Here is a 21,280-nt window from a genome sequence, read left to right as displayed (position 1 = left end):
AATTTTTTTCCATATGTAAACTACCCTCCACCATTTCAAAAACCACATCAACTTTCTACACTCTATTTAATTTCCAACTCTCTACCCTCCACCATTTCAAAAACCACATCAACTTTCTACACTCTATTTAATTTCCAACTCTCTTATTCTATTCCAACATTTTTTTCTCTTTAATTTCAAATGGATTATATCCGTGACAAATCCAAAAAATGGGTTTTGTCCAAATAAGAAACCGTTAAGATGAAGACAGTTTGCAAGATTACCCAAACTCAATTCCTGAAACCCAAATCTCAAATTATTTCAAATACCCACAACATCAATAAATGTTAGTGCAACAATCTTATAACCAATTTGGATTCTCTCAAGACTACCCACAAATCAAACTCCATGCTTCATCCCAAAACCGCTGTCGTATTACATTACAGAGACATCTTATTTATATAAACCCCAAAAACGATGAATCATCCGACGAAACACAACCCATCCATCAAAAGTTGAAAACCAAAACGACGAATCAAAAGACGACACCAAAAACTAGAACCAAACTCACAAATTTTTTTACAAAACAGGTAAAACGATAACCATAGTCCTAAAAGAGAAGAAGTGGCATTGTCCAAGGTGTTTATCAACGTTTCGGAAGACAGAGAACTTGGAAATCATCAACGAGCAAAGTCATTTTGGCACGATATCTTGAGCACTTCATTATGCAACCTTAACCAAGACAACCTCTTGGGATGCCTGATTTTCGTCTCACTTCAATCAAAAGGTCATTGAGTTTCATCTTGAAGAACCATATATGCAACCGTGACCAAGACAACCAAAATGGAAGAATGCGGTATCCACATCCGCATCAATGATGATATCAAAACCCTCGTGAATTAAATTGCTCATCTCACCCAAACAAATGACAAAAGGTGGAAAACATATAAAAAAACCAAACTAGTAAATTGTGTATATAGGAGGAGTCGATAAAGAAAAAACTAATATTGGAGGAGAGTTATGCATTCCGAAAGAAAAGATTATTTGAAAATATTTACAATTCTTTCTTCAATCACATGAACATTTACGCCTTGTTCCCGAGTTCTACTTAAGGAGAGAAATGGGAGGATATGGAGAGAAAGTGAGGGGTGGCGAAGGAAAACTGTGTTCCCGAGTTTCATTAATGGAAGGAAAGTGAGGGGAGGGAAAGGATTTTGGAGCCATATTTTCCTTCCAAATTTTCCTCCCAAATTGGACGGATTTGGAAAGAAAGTGAGGGGAAGGAAAATTTCAAGTTTTTTTTTTTTCCTCCTAACTCGGAAACACAAAACTTAAAATTTTCCTTTCATTTCCTCCGAATTCGGGAACACGGAATAATTAATATTTTCCTTCACCTTCCTATCTTTCTGTCAAAATTTTTCTTTCCTTTCCTTTAATGAATCTGCGAAAAAACTCGAGAACAAGGCGATAATAACTATAAGGATTTCATATTCGAAAATCATAATCCTTTTCGAAGATACCTTTTTTCCGAAAACTTCTAATGAAGTTTGAAAAGTTTGACTTTCCAAACCTACTTTATGAAGTCAAATTTTGAAAACCATAATTTTCTAGCATTATTGTTATAAGTGGGTATTTTAGAAAAAAAAATATTATTATTATCATATGATATGAGTTGGAAAATTTTGGTTATTACGGTGAATATTCATTGTTTTTAACGTAATTAACATTAGAAACTTTTATATGAATGGTTCATATGTTTTGCCAAACTTAGAATGCTGATGCCAACTATCAATACATTTACCTGTTTGCTCATATGCTTTTTAATTTCTTCGTGCTTTGTCAATGAACGTAAAATGACTTTTGTATATTATTTATTTATTTTATATAATTTTTAAAAATAATTTTAATAACAACAAAAAAGAAAATAAACACCCCTTCCCCTCCCTCACCCATTTCGTCTCCATACTTCTACCAACCTACCACAGTCCCAGTATTATTGCAAGAGATTTGTTAGACAATCTTATCATTGTAGCTTCTAAAAACAACAATAATCCTCATTGAAAGAGATATCGAAACACCTACATATACTGGAGCCTCTAAAACAACATAGACCTACAAACAACAACAAAGAAAATGGCTAGATGGTAACGACGACACTAACCATTTATGGAGGAGAAAGACGGTGGCAACAATTTTCCCGATTTTTGTTTGTCATTAAACTCATAAACCCCATATTCTAATCATTTAAAAAATTTTAAACACAACTTTTAAATTTTGGAGCAAGAAAAACTCATCATCCACTTGTTTGCTTAAAAGGCCATGAAATTAGGTTTGATGGATGGGGATATGAAGTTAGGTTCCTTCCATCCTTAAAGGATGCACATTCCATTTGTCGGACAACCACAATGAAAAAACATCGTGAACTCATCTACATAGAGATAAATGACGACTTGTAGTTGTAGGTGATCGAAGTGGCTTCGATTCAATAAAAAAAAAAAGTTGGCATAAATTGATTTGTTTCCAACTGACATAAAGAAAAGGAGGAGATATACAGGGGGTGTTTAGCTTAGTTTTGAGATGTCAAAAATCATTTTAGGAAAAAATCAAAGGTAAAAGATGTTTGGCAAAAGAGTTTTAAAAGCTACTTTTGAATTTTGGATAGAAGGAAAAAAAAGTCAGAAAAACTTGACTTTTTGCAATTTTTCCAAAAAAAAACTTTTGGCCTCTAAAAAGCTAAGTCAAACACCTCCATAGTTTACGATAAGAGGGGAGTAGAGTGGATAGGGTTACGGTGGTATTTCTTATATTTTAAACTATTAGTTTAATTTGAAAATGAAAATAATAATTAGACAAAACTGCAAAAATGGTCCCTGTGGTATGCATTTTTTTAGGGTTTTAGTCTAAACAGTGACTTTTTTGGTTTCGTAGTCCTTTTGGAGTGGTTTGTATGTGAAAATGGTCCCTCCGAAAATTAAAATGACTATAATACCCTTGGGGTATTTATTTTTCATTTTTCTTTCATTATTCTTAAAATTTAATATTTATTTATTTATTTTAACAATTAAAAAAATAAAAAAGGTCCCACCTCTCTCTCTCTCTCTCTCTCTCTCTCTCCGGTGATCTAGAGCCAGCCACCACACCCCGTCGGCCACTAAAATGCCACCGTAAATCCCACACACTACACCACCCCTGTTGCCACCACCTTCTCTCCACCGGAAACAACCATCCCAACCTCACTCGACTGCTGGAGCAACCTCCGACCACCAAACCACCTCCTTTCCCTCCCCCCTCTCTTTCATGTTCGTTACCAGCATAATAAAAACAGGGCAGCAAGGTCGCCTCCTGATTGCTATAGGAAATAACCATCCTAACCCCACTCGAGTGTCGGAGCAACCTCCGCCTACAATCTCGATGCAATCTAAATGAAAGTAATTAAATACCATCTAATACCCAAACTATACCAACCTAAATTAAGGGGCGTCAACCTTCATAATCCGAAATTAAGCCACCAAACTGAGAAAAAGGTTGTTGATTGGAATACGTAGAACAAACATCAACCAAATACGGTCCCTGTGGTATCGCTGCTGATAGGAAGTCGGAAATTGCAGAGGGAAACATGGGTTCATCGCTTCCCGTGGTTTAAAGAACCCCAACTCCAGTATACCCTAAAACAATCACACAACAATAAATTCAAAATTTCGATCCAACACAAAATCTGATCATCGGGGATAAAATAAAATGTTACCTGAAGCCGATTAAGAACGCAAGTGTATTTCCCCCAAAGCTCCAGCCGACGGGATTCGACAGATCGGGAAGAAAGGAACGAAGGCAGCTAACGGGAAGCTCTGATGATGGCTGAGAAATCACGAGGAAAGGATGGGCAGTCGATCTATGGTGAGCCCTCCATGGTTCATTTGCTTCCCAGTAGCAACACACGACAACACACGAAGGGGAGGAGGAGCAAAGCAGTCGCCAATCAAGGTGGTGTTTTTGGATCTTTAGGAGAGAATGACGATCTTTAGGGGTGTTTGGGTGGCATTGCTCGGCCGGAAGAGGAAGGAAAAAGCAGCTCCAGTGGCCGACAACCTTCCTTGGTCGGTGGTGAAGAAAAATGGGAAGGAATGAAGGAATGTCTTCTACCTGATGAATGAAGGAATAAGAGAGAGAGAGAGAGAGAGAGAGAGAGAGATATGGGCCCAAATTAGTTATTTATTTTCTTTTTCTTTTAAATTAAATAGAAAAAATATAAAAAATATATCAGTAAGGGCATTTTAGTCTTTTCAGTTTTCCGAGGGACCAAAATCACAAACAAACATGGTCAAAAGGACCACCAATCCAAAAAAGTCACTGTTTGGACTAAAACCCCAAAAAAATGCATACCACAGGGACTATTTTTGCAATTTTGTCTAATAATTAATAAAAAATTAAGAAACTAGCAGGGGGTGTTTGGCTTAGTTTTTTAGAGGCCAAAAGATCTTTTTGGAAAAGTTACAAAAAGTCAGGTTTTTCTGACTTTTCCAAAAAGTTAATTTTCCTTCTTTGCAAAATCTAAAAATAGCTTTTAGAAGTCTTTTGTCAAACATCTTTTGTCTATGATCTTTTTCTAAAAGAACTTTTGGCTATTTAAAAGCTAAGCCAAACACCGCTAAAGATAAAATGGAAATTTAAAATGAAACTCACGGGAACAACCGTATAAAAGTTTTGATAGTTGTATTTGTCATGTTTCAACAAATTACAAAGAACAATCATGCATATTTGTCTTAAAAACTAAATTGCTATTTTTTCATTTTACGACTTCCTAATTATTTTATGACAACAAAATTTCATAATTGGTGCATGTGATTTTTTAAAAATGGCAAGTAGTTGATAACTTTAAAAAACACTTCAAATATGCTCATGTGGTTTCAATAAATGGCATGGTTGGTCCTTTTTTAACATTTCATCTAATTGTGGTCATTACCCCCCACCCACACCCCAAGGCTTGTTTTTGTCTTTTTGGACATAATCATTCTCCAACTACATGCATTAATAAATCCATATAAAGGTTGCGACTTCAGGTTTTTTCTTATCATCATTTAGATGAAAAAAAACATTCATCATCGCAAACGAACCACAAGTACCAAAGCTATGACTATGTCCAACAAATATCCAAAAGAATAAGAAGAATACACTCATGTTTATCCCCTCCAGTGATTACATAGATATTAAAAATCATTAGGATTATTAATTACCATATCTAAATCATTGATTTGTAGGTTTGAAATCCCAATAATAATCGAAATATTATTATAAAAAATGAGTAACAAAAACAAATGAATGTTCCTAAAATGTCATTACCATATATGAATCACTTCATAAATGCATGAGCGATTAGTTAAGTGAAACTATAAATGAAGATATGAGAGTAACTTCAAAGTGTCTAGAAGCCATTGATGGTGATGGTGTAAAATTCAAGAAGATGTTAGATTATTTACGAGACGATTAGCCATGATTGGAAGTAATTTGACAATAATTTGAATTTAATTTGAAGATTTAGTCAACTATCCATTGTCAGATAAAGAGTCGGCCACCAAAACCGTTTCAAAGATGGTACGCCCAATCCCCAGTTCATATATTTGAAATTAGGGATGTCAACGGGGACAAACAGTACGAGAATTTTAGAAATAAAAAAGTTATGACATCTTAAAAAACATTATATTAACAACTTAAAAACATGTTTTTTGATGAATTTTAAAAACTCAAAATCATGTTATTTTTTATTATATTTATATAATTAATGTATGTAAGTATATGTATAATTTATTAACGGGGTCCACATGGGGGTTTCGGGACGAGATTGTCTATCCCCGTCCCTGCCTCCGAAATTAAAACGGGGGTTAACCTTGCCCCCGCACCCGTTTTTTTTTTTTTTTTTTTTTTTTTTTTTTTTTAAATTCCCCCAAACGGGACGAGACATCGCAGGAATGAGGTCTCACGAGACTTTTTAACATCCCTATTTGAAATCAAGATTAAGAATTCACAAATGGTTTAAAGGTAAAATAGTCTTTTTACTATTGATTTAATAGAAATTCAAGCTTTTTACTATTGATTAGACAGAAATTCAAACGAACCGTTTAAAAAGGGACCATCCATGTTAATTTTTTATTTTTTAAACCACAAAGATAGATTTAAAGCGTATTTAAAAGTTATCCTTAACTTGATACTTTTTAAAAAGATCAAGGACTAATCTTGTAAATTTTGTCTTGTTTTATTATAGTTTTGTATTGGATTTGATTTTCAAGGCCTGACCAATGAGATAAGCTATCGAATACCTTGGACCCCCTTCTGGGCCCATGGCATGAATATCCTGACAGCCACGCTTTCGCAACTTGTGTTCCTTTGTTTATATTCTACACTTCAACCTTTAATTGTGTAAATTCTTTTTCCTTTATTTTTTTTAAATTACATTTAAGGATTCAAATGAGGGGTTAATATTATAATTACATAATAGATTATATTTTTTATACAATATTATTATGTTTAAAAAGTATTATACAGAAGGTAACGACATGAACTTTTTTTGTTCGTAAAAGTATTATTTTTATGATATTTTATGAATATAATGTTTCATTCATTTGAACTTATGATTATTTTCTTAAATGTTTGCTTGTGTAAAAATATAAATAGACCGTTACCTATTTGTGAAATTAATTATTAAAAAATAAATATTTTTATTGTTAAATTATGGACGTGTTCGGTATGAAATTTTTTAAGAATATTTTGTTGTTAGCTAATAAAAAAACTTGAAAAAAAAGTTTAGATAGTAAGAATTTTTTACTTTTACTTTAAACAAAAAACTACTAATACAAAAATTATTTCAAATAGCTTTTCAGAACTTTTAGCTTTTGATTTTTTTAATTTATTTTTATTTAAAAGTTAACAACTACTTTTGCCAAAAACTTTTGTACAGATAAAATCTACAACTTGTAGTTACTAATTGCCAACTTTTATCTATAAACTTTCAGCTTCCAACTTTCTACACCAACTAATAAAGTTAATAATGATTTATCTTTAAGTATACTTTACTTTTTACATAAAAAAAGTTGTTAGGTTTCTAAAGCATCATATACATTAAGGTAGCGAAAACAATTATAAGATTACCTAAGTATACATGCACCATAGAATCTAGGTTTACTAGTTTTAGCAACACATTTTAAAAACCAACAAAAGATAGAATTACTAACCTCTTGATTGCTTGATTGTGATCTTGTGACTATCAATTTGTCGTTATTGATGAAGGATCCAACATAGCACATCTCTAATGAAGTCAGATCCACAACACCAAAAGCAAAAGGAATAAACCCTAGTTTAGGGTTTATGCGAAATTCACTAACCCTAAGTTATGAATTTCATATACTAGGAGAGAAAAGAGAGAGATTGACGATTTCTAGGAGAATAATCAGCTCTAGGGTTTAACCCATAACAATATATTTATAGGCTATAGATAGAATCCTAAAAGGATTTAAACTCTAAGGTTAAACTTTATCTAATTCAAATTTGCCATATCCCTATGGAGTCTTCAAAACCATCCCCAACAAGCTCTCCAGGAGCTTCTGAGATATTCCAATTAATCCATTGGATTAATTAATAGTCAACCTCTTTAATTAATTATAAAAATAATTTCTAATTAATTTATTCACTCTTTAATAAACTAACAACTTATTTATCTCCAATTTCTTATGTTATTTAGGTCATGAGGCCAATCCAAAAGGACTATGTTATTATTAAAAATATTATCAAAACAGTTAAACTTGGACATTATTTCCGATAATATTCAAAATATTTTTTCTTCACTTTTCAGATTTTTATAAATACCCTTCAATTTAGAAAGTTTTATTTATTTATTTATTATTATTTTTGTAAATTGTCTAAAATATTTTTGTTACAAGAACTTTAACATTTATATTATTAAATAAATATAACTAAAAATATAATTACAATAAAAACAATTCAAATTAATTGTGATATTAAAAAAACAAATATTTTATTAAACAAATGATTTCATTTATAATTTATAAATACATTTGCAACAGTTATTATATTAAAATATACCAATATAATTAATAAAACTTAAAATATATAAACTCAATAAAACAAATTAAATATGTTAGATATATATAAACTCACAATTGAAATATCAAAGATACATAATGAAGCTTAGACTCTATTTATAATGTAAATAAATAGTATCATTTCAAATTAGGAATAATACTCTTCGTTAGTCTATTTTTAGATTTAAAAATACAATTAGATTCGAGACATTTATTTTGCTTTTTACTCTATAAACAGAGATACATTAACAATATATTTATGAAATTAAATTTTGTTCCTAAATTATATTATTTTAGTAGTATTTTAGATATTTAAATAAAATAATAACCTTGGCTCTAGTATACCAAGTGTCCACGAAGTATGTTTTTCAAGCACACATCTCCCTCTCTTTTTAGCTCCGCAGCAAAAAGAATCAAAAAATGGAGGTGAACGACGCAATTGCGCCGTTTGTTTTGAAGACTTACCAAATGGTAAACGATCCGTCGTCGGATTATCTCATCCGGTGGGGGAAAGCCGACAACAGCTTCATCGTCGTCGACTCATCACGTTTCTCTCAATGCCTCTTGCCTGCATTCTTCAAGCACAGCAATTTCTCCAGTTTCATACGCCAATTAAATACTTATGTAAGCAATCCCAACTTTATCTCAAATTAGGTTGAATGTTGTTTTTGTTGGAGGTGTTTACAGTTTTGGTTTGTGGATTAATGGATTAATGAATTAATGATGATTTGCTTTTTAGGGATTCAGAAAAGTGGATCCTGATAAATGTGAATTCGCGAATGAGTGGTTTTTGAGAGGACAGGTGCATTTACTGAAGAACATAGGGAGGAAAAAGCAGAGTAACAGCAGAGGAAATGTTAACGATGAGGAAGATGGAATGGTGGTGGAGATTGCGAGATTAAAGGAGGAGCAGAAGGTATTGGAGAAGGAGATGGTAGGGATGAGAAAGCGGCTCGAGGCGACGGAGCGGCGGCCGAAGCAAATCATGGCGTTATTGTGTCAAGTGGCTGAAGATCCGCAGATCTTGACGCGTATGATGCTCGAAACGAAACAAAAACGGTTGGTGGAGAAGAAAAAGCAACGGACGTCGCCGGCATCGTCGAGTGGCGTTGCGAATTCGGTTAAATCTGATGAATGTGAGGAGTCACGGGTTGACGAATCGTTTGCTAAGGGAGCGTTGTTTTGGCGGTCGTCGACGGTGGCAGATGCACCGTTGATAAGGTTTCCGACGAACAAGGCCGGTGGTGGCGGTGGTAGCTTTGATACTGACCATGGAAGCGGGCCGGTAGGTTCAGATGTAAGACCACCCCCACCTTATCCTTTTTCGCTGTTGGGCGGCGGCTTTTAGATTTTAGTTTGATATATTTAATTAAATGATTGTTATTTGTTTTCATTTATTTTTGTCCAATTTTGTTATTAATTTATGAAAATAAATTACATGCACATAGTTCTAAATGATTTTGGTATTTGTCAATAAAAACATGAGAGGTAGTATTCACCATTAAACTCATGTTTATTTATGGTTTCAAAGTAAATATTATTTTAAAATTTTTGACTACCTATTATAAATCTAAGGAGTTTTATTTTTCAATAAATATTATTAAATTTATATTGGGTAAATGGCACAAAAAACACGTTTTTTACACACAAATTCGATTGTGATACAGTGTTTTGTTTTTTTTGTGTCAATTTTAATACTGTGTTTTCTAATTTGTTACAATTCTGACCATTTGACCGGTTAACCAGGTTACATGCTGACGTGACATGATGATGTGTCAGTTTTGATGACGTGACATGCTGACGTGTCAAAATTGATTTTTTTTCCACAAAAAACACTAAGTTTTCATTTTTTTTCGATTTTGACACTAATTTTAATTTTTTATTTCAATTTTGACACTATGTTTTTTTTTGTTCCAATCGAACATCATTTATCAAATTTTATTCACTTTTGTTTATTTTCCATTTGAAACCGTATAAATATATTTTTTATTACATTTTAAACCGTATAAACATATTTTTTTCGTTTAAAACCCACATTTTATTTAAATACAATGTGTTTTTTTTTTCTTACATTCAAAACATTAGTTATATCATGAGAATCAAACTAACCATAAGCTTCTAATAAGATGTAAAAATTTGATGGGTTGCAAACTTGATATCCGAGTTTTGATCGACTACATGCCTCCAAACCTCCAAACACATTTTAAAGTTGCATATTTAATATAAAATACAATTTTTATATAACTAATACATATTTATACATAAAAATATGGTTTGAGTGTAAAATAATAATAATAATAAAAATATGTATTTATACAAAACTATGGTTTTGAAATGAAAAAAAAACATATTTATACGGTTTAAATGTATTAAAAAAATATTTATACGGTTTCAAATAGAAAATTATCAACACTGAACAAAATTGGAAAAAAATAATGTTCAATTTGGAACAAAAAACATAGTGTCAAAGTTGAAAGAAAAAATTAAACTTAGTGTCAAAATCGAAAAAAATAAAAACTTAGTGTTTTTTGTGAGAAAAAAATTCAATTTTGACACGTCGGCATATCATGTCAGCATGCCACGTCATCAAAACTGACACGTCATCATGTAACCTGGTTAACCGGTCAAGTGGTCAGAATTGTAACAAATTAAAAAACACAGTGTCAAAATTGACACAATAAAAAAACACGGTGTCAAAATCGAATTTTTGTGTAAAAAGAGTGTTTTTTGTGTCATTTACCCATTTATATTTGATGTTGAAAAGCACTGTTAAACTTGTATTTTTGTATGAAATTTACTATTAAATTAATTTTTATATATATTTAATTTTTTTTTTATATATTTTCGAACGATGATTAATTTGTCAATTTATATTTTCAGCTAAGATAATTCCAAAGAAAAATGATAATATCATTTTACATGTTTATTTTATAAAACATTCAAAAGTGCACAATCTCATCATTATTCTCTCTAATATAAACACTTCTATCCATTCCGTGTATGGTATCCCTCGTAACGTTGCCCACACATTTTCATACTCTTCCCCTCTCATGCTACTTTGCAAAATCCATCTTACCCACAATCCATTTGTATTCGTTTTCTTCTTGAATCATGAAACAACTATAAACAATTTGTTTAAAAATTTTAAATTAATATTTTTATTGACGGTGGAGATGGGTGTGGTTTAGTGCAAATGGTGACGATAAAAAGCCGATGTTTGTTGTTGAAGATGCATGATATAAGAGTGGATGGTGTTTACTATAAAAGATAACCAAGAGATAGTTTAATATGTATTAATTATTTTCTTAAAATAACTAAAATAATTGGTCCATAATCAATCATACAAACACACAATAGATAGTACAAACATTTGAATATCTCTCTCTTTGTATGTATATGTATATATATACGTCAAAATAATAGGTTTTGAACGGGTTGAATTAATTTAATAATAAATAGTATAGAACTTTTTTATTGTTTTTACTAAATGCATATAAAAATATTTAATTTCTCAAAAATAATAATTCATTACCCTACACAATTATTTTTGTTTATTGATTAAAAAAAACTTTATTATAACAACGCATTATTGAATATTGTAAAATCATGTATTTTAATTTTTGAAAGGTTTAATTGTATTTTAGACCTAATTTTGATTATTTCGTTTTAATCAAATCGGTGTGATTTATCCTTGTCCAACATATCATATCTTATATTTTTTTGGTAATATATATAGCACTAGTTTATAACCCGTGAGAACTATGAGTATAAAATTAATTAAATTCTTTTGGTAAAAACTCAAAATTATTAATCAGTTATTTTAAATGAATTATTAATTAAGAATATTTTTTTAGTTATATAAAATTATAATCGTTGATTTAAATAAATACATGAAATTACATCATCTTATAATATATATTAATTTTATTTTATTTTTATTCTAATGTTATTAATTTAATGTAATTAGAGTGTAAAATTTAAAATTTGAAATGAATAATTTAATGTAATTAGAATGGAAAACTTAAAATTTAAAATTTTAAATGGAGAATTAATAGGTTGACATGTGACATGATAGGTAATATATAATATTAATGATGATTTCTAATATTATGACACTTGTCAATAGGAGAATAAACTTATTTATTTATTAGAATATAGAGATAGATATTTAAATAAAATACAGTACAAATTTAGATAAAAAAACAATAACAATAATAATAATAATAATAATAATAATAATAATAATAATAATAATAATTTCCAAATGTGATTATGTTCAATATCAAGGATAACTCATATTAAGTAACTTACTGTTTATTTAATTTAATAAACTTTTTTTTGATAGTTTGAACTTTTTAAAAAATTATTTGGATTAACTTATAAAATGATAAAAAACCTATGAATTTATAAGTTTTATTATATATATATATATATATATATATACCGACAAAAAAAATGCTTATATATTTAGAACTATTTAGTATTTTTATAAATAATATTTTATGTAAAAACATTAAGCTCTAAGCTAAAAGTGTTAGGTTTTAACGAATGTATCATAGTATTTTTCATCTTTTTAAGTCATAAATTATTTTAACAAGACATTCTCAAGCCCAAACACCTTGTAGATGTGTCAAGCTTCTCTTTACGAACACTTTTGTTGTAAAAAAAATCATAACAAGACAAGCCTTCGGTAAAGTATCTTAAAAAACAAAATAATAATACAAACAACAAGTATGAGAAAATAAGACAAACCTCTAATAAAGTATATTAAGAAACAAAATAATAATACCAACAACAAGTATAAGAAAACACTTATGAAAAACAAAAAAGTAAAGTTAAGGGACATGTCTTAAAACTCTAATCTATACAACTAGTGAAGACAAAAGAAAAATGATAATACCTACAACTAAAGCTTAACATACAAAAGAAACATCATCATTCCTTATCAACCCACTCAGAGTTAGGCCTTGTGTGAGAGCTCTCTTAATAGGTCTGATAAGAGGTCATCTCTGACTCGGTCCGAGTCAGAGCGTTTGATAACACCCCTTTAAGCTCTTACTCGGCCCACCTTGCTCTCACCGAGTCATTCTAAAAAAATGCTAATTGAGGAAAGAAACGTCATTTCACTTCTACTCTTCTCCTTATGTCTCCTTGGACAGGGCTTTACTGCATCCTTTCCCTCTCGATCTGCTTCAGCCTCCGGCCACTTCCTCCTTCGTCTTCATATCCCATGCCCTCCATCGCCTTCCTCTACAACGTCGACCAAGAATTTCAATTGACAACATCTTCACAAGTTCACCTCCCCTACCGCCTTTCAGTACTTGTCTATGAGATGCCCGGTTGTTCTTCTATAGTTTTTGAATTGCTACCACTGTTGCTAGGGTTCTCACCAAAGGTAAAGATCTTCCAAGGTTCAACAATTTCATTGTTCTAATATTTGCTTCTAATCCTTTTCTTAATTGTTTAATTGGATATGTATATTTACTCTGTTTTTGTCTTGGGTTTCATGGAATTTTGATTACTTTGTATCCAGCTTTTGTATTTTTCTTGAAAAAATGTTTAGGAAGAGAATGAGGGTTTACGCTTGTTTCAATTTTCAGAGATTTAATATTATATATTTTTGCTTAATTTCATCAGATCTTTTGAAGGGGGTTTTTCTTGGTCACTTTGTGTTCCTTTTTTTTTCTGGAATTTAATGTGATTGTGTAACACCCGTTTACATCCATTTATAAATGTTCAACTTTTATTTTGGGGCCACGACATAATGGAGCTTTACCACGGCATGGTAGTAGTGTTTTGATTGCAGATTTAAATGACCCGCCACAACGTGGCCTTAGGTGCCATGACGTGGCAAATGTTTTTGGGAGAAAACCCTAATTCTTGGGCTTTAGACTTTATTTAACAAACATTAAGGCTAGGGTTTCGTGGTCTTTTAGCCTCCATCACCCTCTCAAGCTTAGAAACCCTAACCCTAGCCTTCATTGCATTTATGAACTCATTTTGGTGTTTTGGTGATCTTTGAAGGAAAAAGAAGCCTTTGGTGTGGTAATCTTCATTGCAAGCATCATCTACATCATTTATCACATCTTCTAGACTTTGGTGAGTGTCCAAGACCTAACCTCTTCCTTGCTAAGTTGCTAGATCTTAAATTTTGTCTATTTTCTTCATGTCTTAATGGGTTTGAGTGGTGAGATTTCAGAAAGTTTGCAACTTTATGAATCTCCAGGCCATTTGGAGTATTTGGTGTTGTTGGGTATTTGAGATATTGAAATTGATTTGGCATCTTTGGTTATTTAGGGAAGCTTTTTTAGGGTTAATCATTTTATGATTCCGTACAGTGCCTTTATAGTAGAAGTTCTTAATCGAGCTCTTCTAAGGCATTGGTTTTTTATTAAGGCATTGGTTTTATATTTATGGTAGATATTTTATGTTCCCTATAAATAATCATTAGGTTAGATTTTGAGAGTAGCATTTTACCAGATTAGGTTTTTCTCTGTACATTCATATCATAATTAATATACACAAAAACCTTTATCAGACTACTTGAATATGAAGGTGATTGATTTTAGATTGCTATTGATATTCCATATTCGCCATCTTAGATTTATTCTCAACAAGTGGTATCAGAGCGGGTTCTTGTAGATCTCACTGATTATTGCAAGAATCGATATTGTTTATGGAGATATTTTATCATGACTCTCACATTGTTCTTCAAGTTGTGTAAGTTTTCTGAAAAGAAAAAGTTTATATATACCTCGTTTTATTGCAAAATCTTTTTCAGATCTATTATCTTCTACTCAATATTTCATCTGATTTGTTATTGAATCGTGTTCTGGAAGAGAATTAGAAGAAAAAAATTCATGTTTATTCAAATTTTCATGTTCAGATCTACTTTATCTCTCTAAAAATCGTCCTGGATTTGTTATCTCTCTCTAGAAACCATCTGTAACGCCCGTAGATCAGGGCTAGTCAATTTAGAGACGATAAGCATCAAAAAATGACTTTTTGATAGAAGATTATTTATAATGAATAATCTTAACTAAGTTGTAGTATATGTTACAAGGATTCCGTACATATAAAGAACGCCGAAATCCGAGTTATAACGAAGAAGTTATGACCTGTCGAAGTTTCGTAACAGAACCGGCACGACACAGCGCGACGTAAAAAGTGAATTTACGTTAGAGCGATATTTAGCCTTAGCAATCTAAATGAAAGTCGTAGAATATGTAAACCGTGAGCGTGCATAAAAAGAACGTCCAAATCTGACTTCGTATGAGGAAGTTATGATTTTTCTAAGTTTCGACTTAGCGGTATGCAGCCTGAATACTCGATTTGAGATCGAGCGGTTTTTAGCCAAAACAATCTAAACGAGAATCGAAGATCTCATTAATTGTAGTGAAACGATAAAAAGATAGACGAAAACGGACGTCAGATGAAGAAGTTATGAATTTATAACGGAGTTTTCCTGTCCCGGCCTACTAAAATAATATAATAAAAATAAAGTCAAAATTTGCCAATGGAGTCTAAACGAAAGTTGTAGAGCGTAGTCTCACCTACGCGTGGTTATAAAGAACGTCGAAAACGGAGTTCGTATGAGGAAGATATAAATTTTTGAAGTTTATTAAATATTTTCGATATTAAATTTAATTATAAATTTTCGATATTATCCAAGGGGGGAGTCACCAGGCTTATCCAGGTTACGCCCAGCGTAATTCGAAGTTCCAGACCCTATAAAAGGGATTCGAGTGCAGCCGATTCATTTGCTCATTTCAATTCTTTCTCTCGCGATTTTACATCGTTTTTCGTGCAAGAATTATCCCGAAGCCCCGGTATCCCGAGCCCCGAAGCAAGTCCCGAGGCCCCGAAGATCCCGAGAAGTGAAATTCCCGAGCCGAAGCTCTGCCCGCGAGGAGCCCGGTTTTTGTGAATATCTTCCAGATCTACCGAAGAATACTATGTTTACAAGCCGTAGTGCTGTCCGATCATCTTCTGATCAAGTGAGTGTATAGTCCCTTTCATAAACACGATTTTAATACAAGTATTGTTTGAATGTATCAAGTATATGTTTGGTGTGACTGTGTAGTTACTTTCTTCTAATACATAAATACGAAGTATTTACTATGAAATATGTGTTATGTGTTTATATATATAATGGTGTTGATTTGAAGGGGGTACCTAATCTCTTTCAAATGCACGATTTTATACAAGTATCGATTTAACGTACTAAGTATATGTGTTATGTGAGTGTATCGATGTTATCTTCTAATCTCATAGATATGATTTATTCTCTATGAAATATGTGTTATGTTTATGTGCCTCATCTTTTATCTGGAATGTGTTTTGAATGAGCATACTATACAGGTTTTAAACTATGTCTAAAAATGTATATTTTATATAATAAAATATTGGGTAGAACATGGGTAGATAGTTGTCTTGTGATAAAAGGATGAGAGGCATCGATGTCATTGTAATCCAGTCATCTAGCGGAATTTAGATGACGACCATAGACTTTTCTAGACAGACCAGTGGAACACTAACAAGCTCATAACCTGTAGGTGTTAATGAACTTGGGTGTTCATTCGCTGTATTCCATCCCCCTCAGGGTTGCCTTATTTGACTTATATTGCTGAGGAACCCCCGAAGCATGTGTTGTCGCCCCGATGAAATATTCTTAGACTAGGTCCCTTGTGTTAGTTGTCTTAGGGACGTAAGGTGAGAATAACGGGAATGGGTAATTGGGTTATTATTGGTTGATGAAATTAAATTAATTATTTATTGTGGATTGAAAACCCTTTATGCTCACCAGGCTCCCAAGCCTGACCCACTCAGTCACTACTAGAAAAACAGCCTTTTACGACGCTCATTGCGCGTCGTAAAACTCTCAGACGACGCGCAAATGCGCGTCAAGGAAGGCCCTATCATAAAGAGAGACGACGCGCTTTTGCGCGTCATCTATAGACGACACACATTTATGACGTGCATTTACGACGCGCGGTTATGACACGCAATGCGTATCAAGGAAGGCCCTGTCATAAAGGAAGACGACACGCATTTACGCGTCGTAACCTTACGACGCGCGTGTTTATGACACGCAATGCGTATCAAGGAAGCCCCTGTCAAGAAAGGCCATGTCATGAATGAAGATGACATACATTTTTGCGTATCATAATTTTAAATGTTAAAAAAAATATTATTTACAGATTTACTAATTTTGAAATTAAATTTGCATTTAATGTCTCATAACAGAAAATAAAATACCGTATACAAAAAATAAAAACCATTGCATAAAATTTATTGTCATGCAAATAACAAAATTTATTTCATATTCATACATATTCATTAAAAAAATATACACCTACATCTTCCCTTAAAATGTTATTACATGATGTTGGCCACTTCATTGACAGATCACCAAGTGGAAAACCAACAGTTGCCCTAAAATATTCTATGATGTGCCCATACTCATGTCCTGTAACTTTAAACATTTAATAAAGTAAAATACCTCCTAAAAATAAAATTGCACAAGAAACAACACATCATAACGAGAAATTACTAACATGAATGGAAGAAGTACACTATAAATTTGTTTTACCAAGAGTGGCATGGACGATCAGGTGCTACAAAGTTTGTCCAAGCTGTCAAAAAAAGACTGCATGCAAACCAAAACATACATACACTATAATTTTAATTACCATACAAATCATATTCATACATACGAGTTTGTTTTACCTTTTTTGCCTCATATCTTTATTTTTATATTCTTATTAGCCATGGAGTGTTGGTGTTTTCTTTTCTCTCGTTCAATCAACCCTTTGTTTTACTTTGAAAAATTAACAATTTCCCTACCAGTTGACTCTGCATCAAACAGAAAAAAGTAAGTCAATCAATAGTCAATGGTCAATACCAACTACAAGTTTTTACTGAAGTAACCTGACACCATAAATACTTTGGTTTAATGAATAGGAACATGTATGTATAAAAATCGCAATTGAAGTACTTTGGTCTAATACCTCCATTTCTACTAAGTGTCTAATCATTGTCTGTGAAGGTTGAAGACCTTCAAACAAAAAACTCCCAACAATGTCATTAATGTGCATCTTAAGAACAATGTCAGCCCTATTACAATATTACCCTTGTGAGACAGCAAGGTCTTCTTCTATGATGACAAATTGTGTCCCAGTGGATATTCTTAAAGAAATGGTGCGTCTTTACCTGTTTGTTTATCATTAATAAGTCACACACATTATTTATCAATTAACTTCCTACCTCTTTTCCTTTTCTTTATATATATATATATATATATATAATGGAGAGAGAAAATGTTAATTGTACAGCTCCTATGGCACCAAGGCGTTGAGCTGGATTTTAGTCAGCAACCTGAAATTAAAATAAACATAAGCATAGTTATAATTATGTATGAATATGCGATGATTGGATTGATTGATAAACAAGTAGAAACTTATTAATCAGATCATATCATATCATACTATTATTAATTAATAGGAACATACAAAAGAATAAAAAAATACAAAATACTTACCACCGTGAAATTAAGATCTTATTCTTAGGAAACTTATAGTTCCAATGAGAACTCATCATCTTTTGGTTTCTCCAGTGAACGAAAGCGTACAACCTAGATACACGGAATATGTTGTATACTTATTATACGTATGCTAAACATAAAAAGGGAAAAAGTGAAAAAAATATAAATTTAAGTTTCACAGTATACCTGATGATTATGAACATATTCCAGAAAAGATGGAACATCTTGATAGCGGTTTTTTACAGTTCCGCCCTTGAGAGGTTTTTGGAAGCAGATAATGTCCCCATCGTCAAGCTATAAAACCAAAAATGTATTGATTAAATTAAATCAAGAAACTGTCATAAATATATGAAAAAAAGAAAAAACTTGAAAATTTACTTAATCTATGCAAAATCACTTAATGGGTTAAGCCGAAATCACCCACAAGCCTATATCCTGATTTTTTGGTAGCATCATCGACCACATTCGTCCCCACATCAATAACCACAACCCCACTTTTTATCCAACTACCCTTTATATAATAATAAAACAATTCAACAAACCAAAGTGTAAACTAACCAACCTATAATCCAAATAAATAAAATCATTATAAGCAATGAATTAAGTATAAATGTAAACTGTATAAGTCTGGTTATGGTTACCATCATGGGTTGTCCAATAGCAGCAATAAAAATGTCTGCCTCATGAATCATACTTTCTAGATCCTCTGTACGCGGATGAACAACAGTAACTATTACATCTTCCTTCAATAGAAGTATTGAAACTGGTAACCCAACAATGTTACTTCTACCAACAACTGCACGTTTTCAGAAGTTCTATACATCCGTGTTTCAGAAAAAAAATTCATTTATCTGTTTTGTTTATTATATTTATACCCTATCCTAAATGGTAAATAAAAATGGGATTGATTGGCTTGCCTTTGGGGTGCAAGGAAGAAAAAAGGGTTCTCTTCCTTTCATAGCAAGTTTACTAATGTTGAGAGGTGAAACTCATCCACATGACATCCTTGTCACTGTTGATTTCTGTTAACACTTTTTCTTCATTTATTTGTTTTTGGCAAAGGAAGCTGACCAATATGCCTGGATGCTTATCAATGATGGTGGCCTTATGATCTACGAGCAATGCCATATATACGACAACTTGAGATATCAAGGTTCCACTCGAACTGGCAAATCTGCCCCGAAAAATCCTTGATCAAACCATGATATGATGTCTACCCCAAGAAATGGTCCCTGAATCTCCCCTTGAGGATCACGATAGTAAAGACTTAACTGCTCAGGCATGATGCCACTTGTTAACTGTTCACTTATATTATCCTGTATATTTCTTGTCCAATATTGCTCAGAAGATGGATTAATGCTTGCATACAATAAGTTCACATTAAACTGACCTCTTATGTTTCACCAGGCTTGGGTTCATGCTTGCATATCTAGCTGTCCCTGTCAAATTCTTGTTCTCTCTGCAATTTATAAGATATAAAATATAGATTGATTAGGGGTCACTTTTTTATGAATAAAAGATTGCTGATGAAAGGTTTAAAAAATATTCACTCACCTATATGGAATGTGCCGATGAGTTGAAGAGTCTCTATATTTCTTGGCTAGCCCGAAATCAATAGCATAGACCTGTAACGTGTAGGTTTATATATATGTTTTATGTATAAAACTATAAAAAACAGAATGTACAATGGACATATGGAACAAATTATGGAATGAAACCTGATTAGCACGCCTCCCTAAACCCATAAGGAAGTTGTCTGGCTTTATATCCCTATACAGAAATGATTCACAGTGAATAAATTCAACTCGGTTGATCTGCAACATATATAATCACATAAAAAACTTTTCCACTTACCAAGAGAAGGTGGCTTCAGTTCCACAAATCCTACAAGCTCCACACATGATTGAGCTACAAGCAGCCTGCCTTCCTCATACATGTGACTAATCTGAATAAAATTAAATAAAAATAAATAAATAAAGAAAATGACAAAACAATAAAACAATAAAATGAAATCTTTTATCCTCACTTGCTCCCAACATTGGGGAAGCAACTTTGTTTCTGTTCGCATCTCTCCAACATTCCTAGCAAGTGTGACACATACCTGAATTGAAAAGAATATGTTATATATAAGAATGTCTAGTAGACAAAAAGGGGTGTAATTAAGGTCACCTATGAGGCCAAGTCTTCAAATAGCCAAAAAATGACAAGGAGGCACACATAGATACATGCATACATGTATCTATATGCATACATATATGTATTTCTATCTATATATGTATGTATACATATGCATGTATGTATAGCTATATTTGTGTACAATTGCAAACTAAAAAACAACGGGAAAACCAAACAAGATACCATCTATGTACATGTATTATGTGTGTACATGTATTATCTGGCACTAACCATGGAAGTACGGTCAAAGGTGGGTCAACAGAAACAAGATACCATCTGATGGCTTTTAGTTCAAACCAAAACTCGTCTCCTGACATTTCATCGAACAACTTGCCTACATAATCTTCATGAAATGCATCAGAGAATTTGTTAGAAGGGAAGAACAAATCCTTGTGTAGAAATTTTTCTAACTCAGGTATACGAGGATCATATAGCCTGTAAAAGATAGAAGATAAATCATCTTTACACTAGAATCAAACACTAAACGAACCTG

General features: G+C 32.2%; 1 protein-coding gene and 1 long non-coding RNA gene across 2 annotated transcripts; one reads left to right on the top strand and one right to left on the bottom strand.

Annotated features, from left to right (window-relative positions):
• Window positions 1-3,545: 3,545 nt before the first annotated feature.
• On the bottom strand, window positions 3,546-7,649 carry LOC145069757 (uncharacterized). Its single transcript, XR_013689665.1, has 3 exons — window positions 7,203-7,649; window positions 3,725-4,119; window positions 3,546-3,644 (listed from the first exon to the last, which is right to left on the bottom strand). It is a non-coding gene; the product is annotated as an uncharacterized LOC145069757 (long non-coding RNA).
• Window positions 7,650-8,409: 760 nt separating this feature from the next.
• LOC145070835 (heat stress transcription factor C-1-like) lies at window positions 8,410-9,512 on the top strand. The gene is made up of 2 exons (XM_079017793.1): window positions 8,410-8,693; window positions 8,809-9,512. The coding sequence occupies exons 1-2, from the start codon at window positions 8,490-8,492 to the stop codon at window positions 9,415-9,417; spliced, it is 813 nt and encodes a 270-aa protein (XP_078873919.1). The 5' UTR covers window positions 8,410-8,489; the 3' UTR covers window positions 9,418-9,512.
• The last annotated feature ends 11,768 nt before the right edge of the window (window positions 9,513-21,280 follow it).

The sequence above is a fragment of the Lactuca serriola genome, chromosome 8, assembly GCF_051521515.1.
Source record: "Lactuca serriola cultivar US96UC23 chromosome 8, Lser_US96UC23_V15, whole genome shotgun sequence".
NCBI classification, from domain to species: domain Eukaryota; kingdom Viridiplantae; phylum Streptophyta; class Magnoliopsida; order Asterales; family Asteraceae; genus Lactuca; species Lactuca serriola.
This window is presented reverse-complemented; position numbering and strand designations above follow the sequence as displayed.